At 50.7% G+C, this 16,961-nt stretch overlaps 2 protein-coding genes across 3 annotated transcripts in view; one reads left to right on the top strand and one right to left on the bottom strand.

Annotated features, from left to right (window-relative positions):
* Positions 1-296: 296 nt before the first annotated feature.
* ADM (adrenomedullin) lies at positions 297-2,565 on the bottom strand. Its single transcript, XM_007471389.1, has 4 exons — positions 2,444-2,565; positions 1,889-2,007; positions 1,587-1,736; positions 297-1,380 (listed from the first exon to the last, which is right to left on the bottom strand). The coding sequence occupies exons 2-4, from the start codon at positions 1,984-1,986 to the stop codon at positions 1,062-1,064; spliced, it is 567 nt and encodes a 188-aa protein (XP_007471451.1). The 5' UTR covers positions 1,987-2,007; positions 2,444-2,565; the 3' UTR covers positions 297-1,061.
* Positions 2,566-13,232: 10,667 nt separating this feature from the next.
* The window catches only part of SBF2 (SET binding factor 2), a 472,364-nt gene continuing 468,635 nt past the window's right edge, over positions 13,233-16,961 (top strand). The window contains exon 1 of one of the 2 annotated variants that reach the window (XM_007471388.1): positions 13,233-13,425. In XM_007471388.1, the coding sequence (XP_007471450.1) occupies positions 13,371-13,425 (55 nt within the window). In that variant the 5' untranslated portion in view covers positions 13,233-13,370. Of the gene's footprint in view, positions 13,432-16,961 lie in introns of both variants that reach the window. The other variant, XM_007471387.1, reaches the window with a different exon arrangement.

The following is a 16,961-nucleotide window of genomic DNA, read 5'->3' as shown; positions in this document are numbered from 1 at the left end:
CCCCACTAAGGGTTCACCCTACCCCAACCGGCCCGGCCGCCACACGAGGCTGCGACCTGGAGCATCTCCTCGAAGCCCGGACCCGCACGCAAGACACGCTCTCCGCACGTCCCACCAGAGAGCGTTACTCCGACAGCTCAGCCTGCGCGGAGAGCAGCCAGCACGCGCCAGCGCAGCCGTCCTACCTTCCCACGCCAGGCGGCTGGATCCCAAGGCTCCCGGACCCCAGGGCTCCCGAGCGGACCAAGACTGGGGACACCCTCCCTCCCAAGACTCGTGACCCGAGAATGAATCAGCATTGAGACAGTTTATTGGTTTGCTACTTCGCATATCACCCACTTTATGTAAATAGATTATACAGACATGGTGTTTTCTTCTTCCACAAGAGGCAACCAGTCTCTCACGCACACACGCTCACATTCCACGCGGCACACAACGTTACACCTCTCTGAGACATTCACGTATTAAAATAGAGGGGAGGGGAACAATATAATTGCTTTAAAATGCCCTTAATACAATATATAACGTACAAAAATATCTCTATATTTGAAGTTACAAAAAAAAAATCTTGACACAACAAACTTAAATATTGATAATTACCTCTGTATATACAACACACATTGCACTTTTCCTCTCTAGGTTTTGGAAAGTTCAAGTAATAGTGAGGCTTGCGCCCCGGTGGGGTGACACCCCGTCAGAAATCAGTTTGTGGGCGGGCACGGCAGTGGCTCAGACCCTTGCCCCTGGGGGGGTCTCAGCATTTATTTCGCAGTTTCTCCTCTCCGTGAGCCTGGCAGAGGACAATCCTTTGGATTCCTCTGCACCCCCCTCCCCACTCGGGGCACCCGGGCCGAATTAGGGTGAAGAGAACACTGCCTCCGAGGTGGACGGGGTCCTGCAAAGCCAGGGCTCGCCGCCGGACGGTACCTCCCGGACTCTCGGTCTCTCAGGGCTGTCTCAGTCCGGGTCCCATAGGCTGAGAGGCTCGGCTAGGGGAAGTCCTCCGTCCCGGGAGGCGCCGGCAGGATGCATGTGCGACTGTTCGCTGCTGCCACAGGCGCCTAAATCCTAAGGAGGGTGGCGAACACTTGATGAGCCCGGGAGGCCGGGGCCCCGCGCGCCTGTGGCTCCTGGGAAGACAGAGTCCGTCCCAGGCCGGCCTCGGGGAGGGAGCGTCGGCGCCGGCGGCCGTAGCCCTGGGGGCTGATCTTGCTCCTGGGGGCGACGCCGTCCTTGTCCTTGTCCGTGAACTGGTAGATCTGGTGCGCCAGCTTCTGCACCGTGCACGTCCCGAAGCGACAGCCAAAGCTCCGCAGGCTCTGGAAGTTGTTCATACTCTGGCGGTAGCGCTTGACTCGGATGCGGGCGGCGTCCGGACTGCTGGAGAAGGGAAGGAAGGCCACATGAGACCCCCATTAAGCAGGTCTTTGGCCCCAGCCAGCGGGAACGGAGCCATTCTAAGACCAGAGGGAGCTGCTAACTGCTACCTCCATCTGAACTGCCATACAGCCCCGATGATCCCAAGGGCCAGGGCAACGGATGAGAGCTCCCCTTGCCCACCCCGCGACGGCGCCCCGCATAGCTACCTTGCCTGGGGGCTGCGAGAGGCGCCCTTCACATCCTGCGGCCGAACGAGAGTCTGGGCAGGCCCTGCCTTCACGTCGGCGAGCCCGGTGGGGTAGCTGCTGGACTCGCGAAGTTCTCTTTTTCCACGACTTAGAGCCCACTTATTCCATCTAAACAATACAAATAGACTCGATTCGCAATCGTCCAGGCGAGGTCTTGGCCCATCCCTGCTCCTGTTCACTTCTAACCCCTCGGGGACCAATGGTTAGTTTCCCTTGTCTTGCAGGTACCAGAACTGGGGCAGGCGCTGCCTGCGACTCACTTCTTTCGGAACTCTGCCGCCACGTCGAGCCGTGCGGTGTCCGCGCCTAGGAAGGCGAGCGAGCCCAGATACATGAGGGCGACGGGAACCAGCTTCATCCCAGCGTCGATGCGTAGACCCTGGGGAAGGAGAAAGAGGAGCCGAGCGTGAGCGCCCGGGTCTGCCGCACAGCCGGGCGGGGCACTGAGGTGGGCGGGGGGCCCCGGAGTGGGCAAGCTCAACCCGCGCTCTGCCGGACTCAGACGCTTATCTCCCCGGGGCGCAGAGAGGCGCCAGCGGCATTTGCACCCGCCAGGGGGGTAACAGGCCCCACAGGGGAGGCCACTGACCCTCGCCAGGCTCCCAGAGGTTCCCCGCTCAATTTCTCGGATTGGCTAACGGAGCAGAGGGGACTGGGTCTCTGGAGTTCCAGCTGTGTCCACGAGCTGGGCCCGGGATGTGGGACGCACCCGGCAGAGGACCCTCCAAAGTGGATTGTACCCCTCACCCAGCGCTCCTAGTCTCCGGCCTGGGCAAGCCTCCCCACCTTTAACGCGCCCGGCCCGCAGTGCTTACCTGCTTGAGGGGGTGATCTGCCGAGATCTTTGGAGGATTAAGTCTGAGACGTCGCTCTGGCAGTGGCAAAACCCCGACGTCCAAGCTGCGGTGAGAAACCAGAGATGGCAAGGTTCGACCCGTTCCGCCTAGTGTCACCAAGAAACCACTGAGTGGCCGGCTCTCGTTCCTCCGCTTTATAAGAGCGCAGGGGGCGGGGCCTAGGCTGCCCTCGCGCCCTCCCTTTCCTCCCTTGGGCGCGCGCTCTGCAATCGGGCGCGCGCATTGCTTGCCTGCGGGTGTGGGGTTTGGAGGGGGGGGGGGGGGGGGGGGGGGTCCCTCATGCCTAGAGGGCTCAGAGATGAGCTCCAGGAGATTGGTGCAGGAACTGCCTCAGCCCTGACTCACTGGGCACAGAGTTCAGACCTTAAGCCGGGACGAAGCAGAGCCGGTACAACCTCTTGGGGGTCCTTACCTAGGACTTATGCAGCCCAGAGTGTAACGTCTTCTAGCACACAACTGCAAGGGCCAGCGCGGGGTATCACGCGGATGACCCGAACTCCGTAGCTCTGGAGCTGTGGCCTCGAGTGGACCGCGCCCCGTGCCGGCTCGGCGCCTGACCTGGCCGCGACCCCAGACTTCAGCGGAGCCTCAGGGGCAGAGCACAGAGCACAGCTGAGAGAAGGGGGGCTAGCCGAGACTCCGGGGTTCTGAGGATGGGCTAGTAAGATTTCGCAATAGGGGCAAGGCTTGGAAAGGCTGATTTGAGAATTGGGATTTAGAAGGGGGGACTTACCTGAAGTTTCAGAATTTGCATGCCTATTTGGAAATAGAGGAATAACCAAAATTAGGACGAAGAATACAGTTTCATTTTTTCCCCTTTTAATCCAATTATGCCTTATAAGGTTACAACCTGAGAGTTTGCCTGGCTGCCCTCGGAGCCTTCATTCACCCCTTGTAAACGTGAGGATACTGCCAGGGAGCACACTAATGCTTCACGTATGTTAATCCCTTTACAGTTTCCAAAGCATGGCCACATCCTGATCTCCTTTGATCCTCACACCTACCCTTGAGTTAGACAAGGAAGGTAACATCAACTTTCTACCTGGTGAAATGAGAAAACTAAAGTTCAGAGGGGTAAGCATTTGCCCAAAGTCACACCAAAGGTGGTAAACAGTAGTGTCCTAGCTCGGCCCCGCAAGCATGCACGGCCGACTGGACTGGGGCGCCACGTGGATTTTTCTAGGCCAGTACCATCGTCTCGTCAAGGGAGAGAGGAGAGTCCTAGCCCCCGCCCAAGGATTTATGCCTTTTCATGATGAATCACCCCCAAACACGTTTGTCACCGTTTATGCTCTTCCATCACTGCTTCTTGACTTCACTTTCTTACTTAACTTTGGGAGGCCAAACTAGGGAGGTAACTTAGCCCCGCGGGGCTCCCTACTTCTTGCAGGAGGGCCTCTGGTATCCTATCACCCACTTCCCTGGATGCAGGTCCTGAAGCCGAGGGCCTAGACTGAGAGGCGGAGGGCGCGCAGGACCACTGCAACTCTGTGGTGAAGCTTCTACTCTCACCCTACGGCAATTCTCTTTGTGAACCTGGGCAAGTTACACACCCCACCCTCTGGTTTCCCCATTTATAACTTGCCCCCAGAGGATCTCTAAGCTTCCTACCTGCTCTGCCACACTGGTTCTGAGACCCAGTGCACAGGACCTTGCCTGCCCTGGGCCGCGCACTGCTGGCTCAGCCGCCTTTTCACTCCCAGGACGGACCGGTGGACATTGCACCTGGGAAGGAATGGCCGCGCCGAAGTTATTTATTCTGAGGACTCTTCTCCGAGGGAGTCACCTGAGCGGACCTGAGTTCCAGCTGAGGGTGGGGGACAGATTCCTGGCTCGGCCTCGGGGTTGGGCTGGGAACGCCGAGGGTCGGAGGAGTGCAGCGCAGCGCACTGGCTGGGTTCGGGCCGCCTGTCTGGCTTCAGGGCAGTTGCCGCAGTAGACCGGATCTGGCGGCTAGTCTGCCAGCACCGCAGACAGCAGGTATTACTGAGTGCCTGCTCTGTTCCAGGAGCCTCCCCAGCCTAACTATTGTTTTGCTCGCTCGTCTCCCATTTCTCAATGCTTCCTTTCAGTTCGTCCCCTACGGGTCACGCTCTTCGCAGCGACCCTGTCCAGGACCGGCTGTCTGTCAGTCTTGTCTGAGGATGCGACCTACTCGTCGCCAGCTTCCAGCTGGGTCCGCGCCAAGACAGGTTTTTACTTTCATTTCCCCGGCTCGCGCCTCTGGCTGCCGGGGAGGTCAAGGACAGCTGGGCGCCGGCCCACAGCCAGGGAAGGTCCCGTGGTCTGGACTCGTTCCTTCCAGTTCCCACCAGCCCTGGGGGGTTTGGTCTGCAGAGGACTCTTCAGCTGTACCTCGTGGCCTCCCGGCTGTAGCCTTTAGGAGAGCCCTGGTTCCAGGAGAGAGGGAGGGTGGAGGGGATGGGGGAAGGGACCGGGGACGGAGCTCTTGGTGCAGACTTCGCTTTGAGCTGCTGGAGGCTTCAAAAAGCAAACCCAACCCAGAAGTGGAGACTCCGCCGGGCTCCAGTGCCTACGCCAGCAGCATAGCGGCGGTGCCAGGAATTCCCACCTGAGAGCCTTGGCACGATGATATCAGCCCAGGTGTGCCTTATAGCTCTGGCACGTAGAGGTCTGACGCTTGAAAACTCTGTCAATTCTTTAAGCCCTGTGTTGGCAGCTCAGGGTTTTGCTAGAACACCCGTATCTTCGAAAGCGTGTGTGTGTGTTTGCTTGGGTCGGCGACAAGGGCCGGAAGGTTCCCCAAAGTGTCGTGGAGTATAAGTCGAAAAAAAGATATAAAGTTTTCCAAATGTTGGCATCTGTTTTTTCCCTTGGAACCTGGGGTTCGTTTACTTTAACAAAGGGGGAAAAATCACTAGAATGCATTCACGGTTAAACGTCGGATATAGAAGGAAACAACTTAAGGACTTCTGCTTCTGGCGATTTGTAAACGTGGAGTTTCATCCATTCAAGTTGCAGCGATTGTAGATTCACACAGAGTACAAGGAAGGAAGGAAGGAAGTGAAGGAAGAAACATCTTTAAAATCTCACTGGCAAGACAAGTGAAAGAAGCAGAAGAAAAGAAATTTTGGTTGATGAAGATCCACTTCTTTTGTGCCCAAGAATTTTCAAAAAATAAACCCCCAAAGCACTGTAATAATCGTGCGTATTCTGACATCATATATACAGACATACAAATATGCTGAAGCCTTGTTGTATAATATGGTGTCTCAACTTCTTCACATTCCAACTGAATTATTTTTAGGCCCTAAGTCCAAGGCTTATTCTTAGTAATGTAAGGAGTTTTAAAAAATTTTTGGTGGTGGTTTCTCAGCTGACACTGTGGACACAATCCCTAAAGCCAGTGTGACCACACTCAGGTCATGAAGAAAAGAAATGAGAAACAATAAATAATATTAATAATATTACAAAGAATAACTAAACTTGAATAGCTAAGTGCATTGCATAATTATCTCTGATGCCTCTTTTTTCAAACAGGAAATTTTACAATGCATTTATTGTTCATATAGTTCAAAATGCCTCCGCTAAGCTGAGGGCTTGTTTACCAAGTCCATTTGAAAACAAGTTTCAAGAAGCATCCGGGAGTCATAACACCAAGTGGTTTAGAGAAAGGAGCCAATCAGCTACTCAGATTTAGTCACAGGAAAAAGTAAAGCAGGATACAAAGCTCAGGGCACTTTTTTTTTTTTTTTTTGGAATCTCTGACTTCCCTAAGCTAATAAGATATAGATCCTTTCCAGCAAAATGCACATGTACATAAACCAATTTAAGTATAAAATAAGCATACGATTTCAGGAGATTGACCAAGTAAAGAATGCTGGCATAGAATAAAAAGCACAGTTTCCATAGCATTAATTTCTGTCTTGGAGTGGTAGAGGCAGGGAGGGCAGTTAACCTCTCTCTTTCTAGGGCATAGAGTTTTCCAGAGCATCAGCACAAAGAAAAGTCAAGCTTTTGCTGCCTCATTTCTGTGCTCTTGCACAAAACATATGGACAGAAATAATCAGTCCTTGAATGTGATAAAGAAGACAAACCTCCCTGAAGCTTAGGGAATATAAGTTGCTATAGGACAGATGAAAGAGAACACAGAGAAGATGGTTAACATATAGAAGCTTCTTATACTAACAGCTATAACAGAATGAGGTGAAATGACTTCAAGAGAAATTTACTACTGATGGCACAATGAATGGCATTAATAAATGGAGTATAAAAGAGATGATTCAGGGCTTCCCTGGTGGCGCAGTGGTTGAGAGTCCGCCTGCCGATGCTAGGGGACACGGGTTCGTGCCCCGGTCCGGGAAGATCCCACATGCCGCGGAGCAGCTGGGCCCGTGAGCAATGGCTGCTGAGCCTGCGCATCCGGAGCCTGTGCTCCGCAACAGGAGAGGCCGCAACAGTGAGAGGCCCGCGGACCCCAAAAAAAAAAAAAAAAAAAAAAAAAAAAAAAGAGACGATTCTATCATTTGGGGTTATCCCTAGCCAATGAGAATGGTGTTAATGAGAGCAACCATCATGCTACCTGCCTGCAGGTGGGGATACTGTATTATCAGATTAGAACTGTAGGAATGAGGCAATTCTAATGTATGGGCCTACATGAGTTGAATGTTCATTCATTCCTTGAACAAACATTTACCAAGCATGTATTATATGCCTAACTCTGTGTTAAATGCTGGGCATACAATAATCAACAATGCAAGCATCATCCTTGCCCTCAATGAGCTTACAGCATGGTAGGGTAGCCAAATATAAACAAATCCTCATAGGAATAAATACATGATTACAAACTGTGGTAAGTGTTCTGAAGGAAAAGCAAGATTAGGGGGACCTAATGTTCCAAATATAAGGAAGAGCATAGACAAATGCTTAGAGATGAGAAAGAGCTTGGAACACTAGGGAAGAAAAAAGGAGGCCAGTGTGGTTGAAATGTATTGAGTGAGGGAGAAGAGAGGCATGAAATGAGATTATGGAGGTCATCAAGGTTAGAGTAAATAGGACCCTTTGAGATATGATGAAGATTTTGCACTTTATTCATAGCAATTTGGGAAGCTTGACAGGTTTGAAGACTGGAGAGACATGATCTGATACACATTTATTTAAAAGATCATTGTGGCCATTGAATGTGATGACTATTAGGGAGGAGCAAGAAGGGGGGCAGTGCAGTGGTGGTGCCCTGGAGCAGGGGTCCCCAACCCCTGGGCCACGGACCAGTACCTGTCTGTGGCCTGTTAGGAACCGGGCCACACAGCAGGAGGTGAGCAGCACGCAAGCGACAGAACCTTCATCTGTATTTACAGCCACTCCCCATCTCTTGCTTTACTGCCTGAGCTCCACCTCCTGTCAGCATTATCTTGAGTTGTATAATTATTTCATTATATAGTACAGTGTAATAATAATACTAGAAATAAAGTGCACAATAAATATAATGCGTTTGACTCATCCCAAAACCATCCCCCCACCCTTGTCTGTGGAAAAATTCTCTTCCACAAAGCCGGTCCCTGGTGCCAAAAGGGTTGGGGACCGCTGCCCTGGAGAGATTGGAGAGGGCCTAGTCCCACCATAATCTCAATTAATCCACCACACACACACACACACACACACACACACACACTCCACTCTAAACTTCACCAACAGAGCTGGCTTCATGGACGTGCACCCTGTTCGGTCACACAGGACCCCACACTTTGTTTAATGCTCTGCTTGTTGCTGTTTTGAAATTCTTAATAATTTTTGAACAGAGAGGATCCTTTATTTTCATTTTGCTTTGGCCTCTGCACATAACATAGCCAGTCCCACTCACCAGATAGACATGCAATCTAAATAAAAACAGTCTGCATCCTCTCACAGCACCTATCTATACTGCCAATGTTAGGGATACTTTACGTGAGTGTCAGGATTCAATTATTCATATAATCACACATGTGAAAGCATCTGTAGGACAATTTCTATTAGCCATCTCTGAAGCCCCCTTCCCGCACCCTAAACAGACACCCAAGGTAGAAACAGTGTGTTTCCTATACAGATTTACTTTGAAGACAGGGTTCATAATCCACTTACTGTCCTGAAGTTTTACCTACAGGGAAAGTCTGGGATCACCAATGAAGCAGGGAAACCAGTTAGGAAGCTCTTGCAATAGTCAAGGTGGAAGGTGATAGTGGCTCAGACTAGTGGGGTGGCAGTGAGCGGGGGAGAGAAGCTTACATATTTGGGAAGTAGGATCAGTAGGACTGAGTGAGGAATGTGGGGCTGAGAGAGAGGCAGGTGTCAAGGGTAGCGATCGTTCAGTTTCTTACTTGGGCAACCGAGTGGATGGAGATGTGGCAATGGATCAGGGAATTTTCTACCACAGCTGCTTAGTCTCCTTTGTTACTTGTTGGTAGAGATTGTTTGAAGAGGCCCCAGCCCTGCCTGCAGATGTTTGGTCAAGTCGAACTCTCATATTGCCTCTTTGAACTGTAGTGGCTAACCACAGGAAGCACTTGAAATGACTGTACAGATCAACCACTTACTCCACGACAGCCAAATGTAGGAGCAGCAGGTTGATAATTCTTGCTGACTAGTAATCAGCTCCTTTTGGACTTCTAAAGCGTAAAGGAAAGGCATCTGCTATGTACACACCATTGTGTTGCATAGTCTTCCTCCCTCCCTGCCACCCTTCAGTAAAACAAATCTGAGTTTGCTTTACCCCTCACTCTTTGGTGAGAGGTGATGGTGATTATCTCAGGGGATGGTCTGGCCTTCAGCCAACCTCAGTAATCAGGCTGCCTTGTCAGGGCTTATCAGTTTCAGCAGACTGGCAGCTGTTGGCTGAGAAGCAAAGTACAGTTCCAGTGTATGCTAAATATGTTCACATGTGTATTCAAATACTTGATGCCTTTATATACATATACCTGGGGTATGTCAAAATCCCTATGCTACAAAACACCCATTTGCCAATGGTCTGGCAGCCTACCTATGACCTAACAGGTGAAACATGTCTAAATGCAAACCGCACTTGATTCGAGGCTTGAAAACAGCTAAGCTTTGATTTAAAAAAAAAAAAAAAATTTAAACCAACACTTGTGAATGAAATAAAAGCACATTTTAAAAGTAAAATGTGACATCCTACGTCATGTCCTATATAAAAATCAACTCAAAATGGGTCAATGGCCTAAAACAAGAGTAAACTATGAAACTCTTAGAGGAAAACATAGGAGTAAATCTTCCCTTCCAAGAAGTGATCTTGGATTTGGCAATGGATTGCAATGGAAGCCAGGCAATATGACACCAAAGCACAGGAAACAAAAGAAAAAATAGATAAATTTGACTTCATATGGTATAATACATTCAATGGAATATTATTCAGTGATGAAAAAGAATGAAGTACTGATACATGCTACAACATGGATGAACCTCGAAAACATTATACTAAATGAAAGAACCCAGACACAAAAGGTCACATATTGTATGATTGTATTTATATCAAATATCCATACTAGGTAAATCCATAGAGACAGAAAGCAAATTTGTAGTTGTCAGAGGGGAGGGGAAATTGGGAGTGACTGCTTTACGGGTGTGGGCTTTTCTTTTGGGTGATGAAAATATTTCGGAACAAGATAGATGGGGTAGTTGCACAACATTGTGAATGTACTAAATACCACTGAATTGTACACTTTAAAATGGTTCATTTTATGATGTGTAAATTTCACCTTAAAAAAAACTGAAATGGGGAAGGAACATGATAGCTGCCTTAAAAATCAGAAAGGCTATCATACAGAGATAGATTTTATTTTTTCTGGGTATTTCCATGGAGCAAAACTGGGGGAAGTTACAGGAAAACTCTGACGTAACAAGGAAGAACTTTCTAACAATAGGGTTGTTAAACAGTGGAATGGACTAGCTCCCAAAGAAGTTAAATTAGGCTTTTACTAAAAGTGATCAAGTTGGATGATGAGCTTTCAGCGAATTTATAGAGAGGATTCTTACTTGAGGTGTGACTGAAGCATTTTAGGTTTAATTGTTTTCAAGATCAATCTGTTATCTTCCCTCCACCTCTGTAACTAGGCTGATTCAGTTTGGCCATGTGCAATTTGCAAATGAACTCCTTGAGTTACAGTATTCCTTCCTGGGAGTTTCAGTTCTAGCGCAGCCCAACCCTCTCAATCTGTGGGTGAAAAAAGCACCACACAGAAAGAGGAAATGATCAATGAGAGTAAACTTCCAGTAGCTGAGACACCAAATCTCTGAACTCACAGTTCAGAGTTCGAGCAGCTTCCTGCTGGTAGTTGGGGGAAATTGTATGCATTCACTCATTAAACATACTCTTTAAGCACTTAAGACACTTTGCTAAGAGCTCTTATATGTAAATGAAGGGTTAAATCCTCAATTAATAATGAGTAGTGACAAGCAACCAGGAAGATAATCATATTTGCAAATCATGGAGATTCCCACAACTTCAGTCTACCACTTGTAACATATCCTGCTACTAAAACTTCAGGACATACTAACAGAGGACAAAGCAAGCTCATCTGGATGGATGCCTCACTTGCCAAATTCGGAACGATCAATAAGAACTGCAGTAAAAAGAAAGCGATCTAGATAATTCCTAGATTGGATGATGAGATCCACTAATTCATTTTAATTGCATTGTTTGAACAGGGAAGTTGGAAGTTCCTGCTCCTGCTGCAAGAGCCCTGGGACCGCTGCAAGGGGCGAAACCCTAGGCGAGAAGGGCTACCTTGGGAGAGACAAGCCTCCTCCTCCTCCTCCTCCTCTTCCTCCTCCTCCCTCGGATTCTGTTGTTCCGGGCAGTTCAGGAGGATCCCGGGGATGCCGCCTTCTTCGGAGGAATCCAGCCTCCCCAGGCGCTCTGGGGGAAGCCCAGGCCAACCGCCCCCAGCCCACCCAGCACTAAAGCACGAGGCGCCTCTGAGGATTGAGCAAAACCCTCTTCCTCCTCCGCCTACTCGGTAGCATGTTCCTAAAATTCCCATCTGCACAACATAAACAGGAAACGTGCAGCAAAAGCCCTGGCGGTGCAAATTCCATGCTTCCAGTCGAGGGCGGGAGAATCTCGTCTTGGGAAGGGGGAGGGGGAGGGGGGAGGGGAAGCAGCAAACTTTCCAGGGGACCCCTCAACCATCCCTGTCTCTTCTTCCCAGACCCAGAAAGAGTGGAGAAGGCGGAAGGAAAGACACCCTGCTTTAGGAAAAATAGGGGAGTGGGAGGTGGGCCGCGGAGGGGCAGCCAGGCCTCAAAGTGAACCACCCCAAGCAGCTGCGGTGGCGGCGTGTGGTGGCAATACGCCCGGCAGCCCACTCCCCAAACCAGCTGTCCTAGCGGCGCCAAGAGGGTGGGGGTGGGCTCTCCGCCGGGGGGTCAGGTCAACCCCCAGCGCGGGTGGGGGCGGGGGAGGAGCGGACGCTAAGCGCGGCGCAGGCGCAGAGCGCGCCTCGGTTGTCAAACATGGCTGAAGTGCTGCCGCCGCTGCCGCTACTGCTGCTGCAGGGAAAATGCTGAGCCCTCCCGGACCGGGTGGGCGGCGGCGGCGAAGGCGGCAACGGGCACCCGCTTCCCCGGCGCGGCGGCGGTGGCCATGGCCCGGCTGGCCGACTACTTCATCGTAGTAGGCTACGACCACGAGAAGCCAGGTAAGGGTGTGGGACGGGCGCCGCCCCCGGGCCTCCCCGCCCCCGCCCCCCGGCTGCCGTCCAGTGGGCTCCTCGGGGCCGGGCATCGCGGTCTGGAGGCGGGGAGGGCCGGGCTGGGCCCCGGCTGAGCGGCGCTCGGCGTCCGGCCTTCTTGGCCCCGCTGAGCCTCGCGGTGGGCGTGAGGGGCCGGCACGAGGGGAGGGGGAGGAGGAGGTCGCGTCCTCCGAGCCCGGGGCGGCCCAGCTGGGGCGAGTCTGGGTGCCGCGACCCTCGCTCTGGAGGGCGCTCTGGAGGGGTCTGGGTACCAGGGGCAGCGCCCCGGTGCCGGCGGGATTGGGCCAGAACTGCAGGGCTGGTAGGGCGGGAGCCAACTGTGCTAAGTTCCTCGGGGATAAACTTCTGCCCAGCATCCTGAGTGAGTAGCGAGTGACGCAGGGGGCTGTCCTCTCCGAAAGGAAGTGCTGAGAGTCCTGTGCTCCCTCACCCCTGAGCTGGTGGGGGCCTGTCTGGTCACCGCGCCAGTGGACGCGTGGTACCGAGGAAGGGGAAAGGATCCTTAAACTTCTAAACATTTCTAGGAAATGCTCCCCGTTCTTTCAGAACAAATGTGACGGTTATTTCAGAATGAGTCTGAACACTTTTTTTTTTTGTTGTTAACATCTTTATTGGAGTATAATTGCTTTACAGTGTTGTGTTAGTTTCTGCTGTACAACAGAGTGAATCAGCTATACGTATACATATATCCCCATATCCCCTCCCTCTTGAGCCTCCCTCCCACCCTCCCTATCCCACCCCTCTAGGTGGTCACAAAGCCCCGAGCTGATCTCCCTGTGCTACGCAGCAGCTTCCAACTAGCTAGCTATTTTACATTTGGTAGTGGGGGCAGCCAGGCCTCAAAGTGAACCACCCCAAGCAGCTGCGGTGGCGGCGTGTGGTGGCAATACGCCCGGCAGCCCACTCCCCAAACCAGCTGTCCTAGCGGCGCCAAGAGGGTGGGGGTGGGCTCTCCGCCGGGGGGTCAGGTCAACCCCCAGCGCGGGTGGGGGCGGGGGAGGAGCGGACGCTAAGCGCGGCGCAGGCGCAGAGCGCGCCTCGGTTGTCAAACATGGCTGAAGTGCTGCCGCCGCTGCCGCTACTGCTGCTGCAGGGAAAATGCTGAGCCCTCCCGGACCGGGTGGGCGGCGGCGGCGAAGGCGGCAACGGGCACCCGCTTCCCCGGCGCGGCGGCGGTGGCCATGGCCCGGCTGGCCGACTACTTCATCGTAGTAGGCTACGACCACGAGAAGCCAGGTAAGGGTGTGGGACGGGCGCCGCCCCCGGGCCTCCCCGCCCCCGCCCCCCGGCTGCCGTCCAGTGGGCTCCTCGGGGCCGGGCATCGCGGTCTGGAGGCGGGGAGGGCCGGGCTGGGCCCCGGCTGAGCGGCGCTCGGCGTCCGGCCTTCTTGGCCCCGCTGAGCCTCGCGGTGGGCGTGAGGGGCCGGCACGAGGGGAGGGGGAGGAGGAGGTCGCGTCCTCCGAGCCCGGGGCGGCCCAGCTGGGGCGAGTCTGGGTGCCGCGACCCTCGCTCTGGAGGGCGCTCTGGAGGGGTCTGGGTACCAGGGGCAGCGCCCCGGTGCCGGCGGGATTGGGCCAGAACTGCAGGGCTGGTAGGGCGGGAGCCAACTGTGCTAAGTTCCTCGGGGATAAACTTCTGCCCAGCATCCTGAGTGAGTAGCGAGTGACGCAGGGGGCTGTCCTCTCCGAAAGGAAGTGCTGAGAGTCCTGTGCTCCCTCACCCCTGAGCTGGTGGGGGCCTGTCTGGTCACCGCGCCAGTGGACGCGTGGTACCGAGGAAGGGGAAAGGATCCTTAAACTTCTAAACATTTCTAGGAAATGCTCCCCGTTCTTTCAGAACAAATGTGACGGTTATTTCAGAATGAGTCTGAACACTTTTTTTTTTTGTTGTTAACATCTTTATTGGAGTATAATTGCTTTACAGTGTTGTGTTAGTTTCTGCTGTACAACAGAGTGAATCAGCTATACGTATACATATATCCCCATATCCCCTCCCTCTTGAGCCTCCCTCCCACCCTCCCTATCCCACCCCTCTAGGTGGTCACAAAGCCCCGAGCTGATCTCCCTGTGCTACGCAGCAGCTTCCAACTAGCTAGCTATTTTACATTTGGTAGTGTATGTTTGTTAATGCTACTCTCTCACTTCGTCCCAGCTCCGCCCCCCACCCCCCCCAAGTCCTGAACACTGTCTTTTAGGTAAGGACCGTTAGCAGACCTCTGAAGGTGATCTTGTTTCACTTTAATGTGTGTTTTAATTCTTTTCATTTGTCACAAAATTTTCCTCATAAGGAACAATCTGGCAGATGCATTGCATTTTAATTTAATTGAGGGATTTCCACAACTGAAGAGAATTCAGGGTTTATGCACGTTTATTTTTGTATTTGTATTCTTTTGTATTACTGTATAGCTACACATAAATGTAATAACTTGAGCTGGGGAAGCACGTCTATTTCAGGGTAATTCTGGTCGCACATTTGCAAGGAACTTTAGATCTCAGCTAGACAGTCCCTTCATTTTTCAGAGGAGATGCTGAGATTGTGTTTTGCTGATGGTTACAGCCATTTGTAGCATCAGAATACCATTGTTCTACCCACTGTTGGTCTACTGCCCCTTTCACTATTCCTCTCCTGATAACTTCCTTTAGCGGGGGGACCTTTTATATTCTTTAGTCCTTCATCACTCTTGACCTGATTGAGGTTAACAAAAGAAGGGCTTGGGCTATATTTAAAGTATTTTCTGGCTCCAAAATTTTATTTGTTATTTCCTAGTAATTTTGCAAAATCTGCTGTCTCTTTCTTATTACCAAGATTAACAATATGGAGCATCACAGTTTGCTTTTAACATTATTTCATTTTTAGCGACATTGGGGTTTTTTCCCCCCTCACCTTTAAAAAAATTTGAAACAATCACAAACTTGCAGAAAACTTGCAAGTACGGTACAAAGAACTCTTTACTCCCTGAACTATTTGAGAGGAAGCTGCTGACCTGATGCCCTCCCTTATCACCCCAGAATGCTTTAGTGTGTATTTTCTACAGACAAGGTTATTCCCCTACATAATCACAGTACAATCATCAAAATCAGGAATTTAACACTGGCATAGTACTCCATCTAGTTCTCAGACTGGTTCACGTTTTGTTGATTATGCCATTAATCTCTTTACTGGCAAAAGGATCCGGTTCAGAATTATGTATTGCATTTATTTGTCACAGGACCATCTCATCAGAGGTGAGGCAAGCTCTTGGATGGCTTTTGAGCTCAGCTGAGGAATCTTACTGATATTCAGGAGTTTGCTGCTTGCGTACTTGTTCTCCATGGCGATGAATTTCGTTTTCATTTACTTTCAATACATTTTTGGCCATGTGCTGCATGACTTCTGAAACAATCTGAAACAATTCCTTCATCTTTTGATTTTCATAACCTTGACCCTAATGAAGATTATAGGGTAGTTATTTTGTAGAATACCTCTCATTTGGGATTATCTGTTCTCTTATGATTAGATACATACAGGTTATGTATTTGGGCAGGAATATCACAGAAGTGGTGCTCATTGCATCCTATCTGGTGTACAATTTCAGTTTGTCCTATTATTGATGATTTTCACTTTGATTCCTTGATTACTTTGATTATAAGCAATGTCTGCCAGAGTTCTTCACTCTAAAGTTAATATTTAATAGTTAATTAATAAATGGTTTTTGTGAGGACTTCTTTGAAACTATATGTCTTGTTCCTCATCAAACTTGTATTCCTTTATGCATTTATATCTATGGATACATGGTTTCCTGTTTCTTTGCTGAGTAATATTGTTACTGTTTATTTAGTTGTTCAAATTATTCCTCTTTTGGCCAATGAGAGCCCATTCAAGCTGGCTTCCGTGTCTTTATGACGTGTCCCCACCATTCTTTGAGCATGTCTTTACTTTTTGGTATAAGAAGATGTTCTGGGCTTATCTTGTACTGACCCTCCTTTAGTCCTGGAATCAGCCATTTCTCTAGGGAGACCTGGATCCTTTTAATGGAGAATGGTATTTAGAAGCTAAGATCTCAGTGCTGTGTGTTTATTGCTGTTGTATTGTTACTGCTCTCAGGCTTTCTTAATGGACCGAGCCGGGGAATATATGTATGTGTACACACACACATATTTATGTCTATGTTTATTTGTTTATCCATATATATTGAAAACTGTGAGTTCCCTCCAGTACCACTGATTTCACTCCAACACTCCAGGGTCCAGTCTAGTTTTTTCCTTTTTTATATTTGTAATATTCTTCTCTGACAGTGAGAAATCTGGCTTCCATTATCCTTAATATATTTACTTCTTTGTTCAGTCTCCCTGTATTTAACCAGTCTTTCATCTTTGCTACCACCCTCACCTCTCCTGGATGCCTTCCTCTCTCTGCTGGGCTCAGATTCTTCATTCTTTCTCTCCCAGCCCCCTGTCCCTGTCAGGACCTAACAGCCCATACCAGGATGCCCCAAAACAGGGACACCCTTTTCAACCTGCCCTGGCTTCGGCTCCCCATGTCAGCTTCCCCACTGTTTGTGGATATACTTCTCACTCCCCTTAGGTTCTCCTTCCTTGTGGAGCACGACGTCGTCCTCATTCCGTGCTCACCCAGTGCCCCATGCCACGTTGCCCCTCTGCTTTGACACCCTCCTTGCAGTGCTTGGACTCTGACTAAACTCATTTGGCCGTTCCTCCCCACATAGAGTACCTCCTTGGTTCACTTGGGCTCTGACAACCCTCACCCCCCCCCCCAGGGCTATAATGACTACT

The sequence above is a fragment of the Lipotes vexillifer genome, unplaced genomic scaffold (assembly GCF_000442215.2).
Source record: "Lipotes vexillifer unplaced genomic scaffold, Lipotes_vexillifer_v1.1 scaffold6, whole genome shotgun sequence".
Taxonomy (NCBI): Eukaryota; Metazoa; Chordata; class Mammalia; order Artiodactyla; family Lipotidae; genus Lipotes; species Lipotes vexillifer.
The sequence above is the reverse complement of the archived record's forward strand: the minus strand, read 5'-3'. Positions and strand labels throughout refer to the sequence as shown.

What these genes read in the sequence shown, in the direction of transcription:
- ADM (XM_007471389.1), bottom strand. Translation starts at nt 1,986, where the DNA reads ATGAAGCTGGTTCCCGTCGCCCTCATGTATCTGGGCTCGCTCGCCTTC. An exon ending in GCGGCAGAGTTCCGAAAGAA is followed by an intron (nt 1,737 to 1,888) that starts GTGAGTCGCAGG and finishes TGTATTGTTTAG; the next exon opens with ATGGAATAAGTGGGCTCTAA. An exon ending in TCTCGCAGCCCCCAGGCAAG is followed by an intron (nt 1,381 to 1,586) that starts GTAGCTATGCGG and finishes TCCCTTCTCCAG; the next exon opens with CAGTCCGGACGCCGCCCGCA.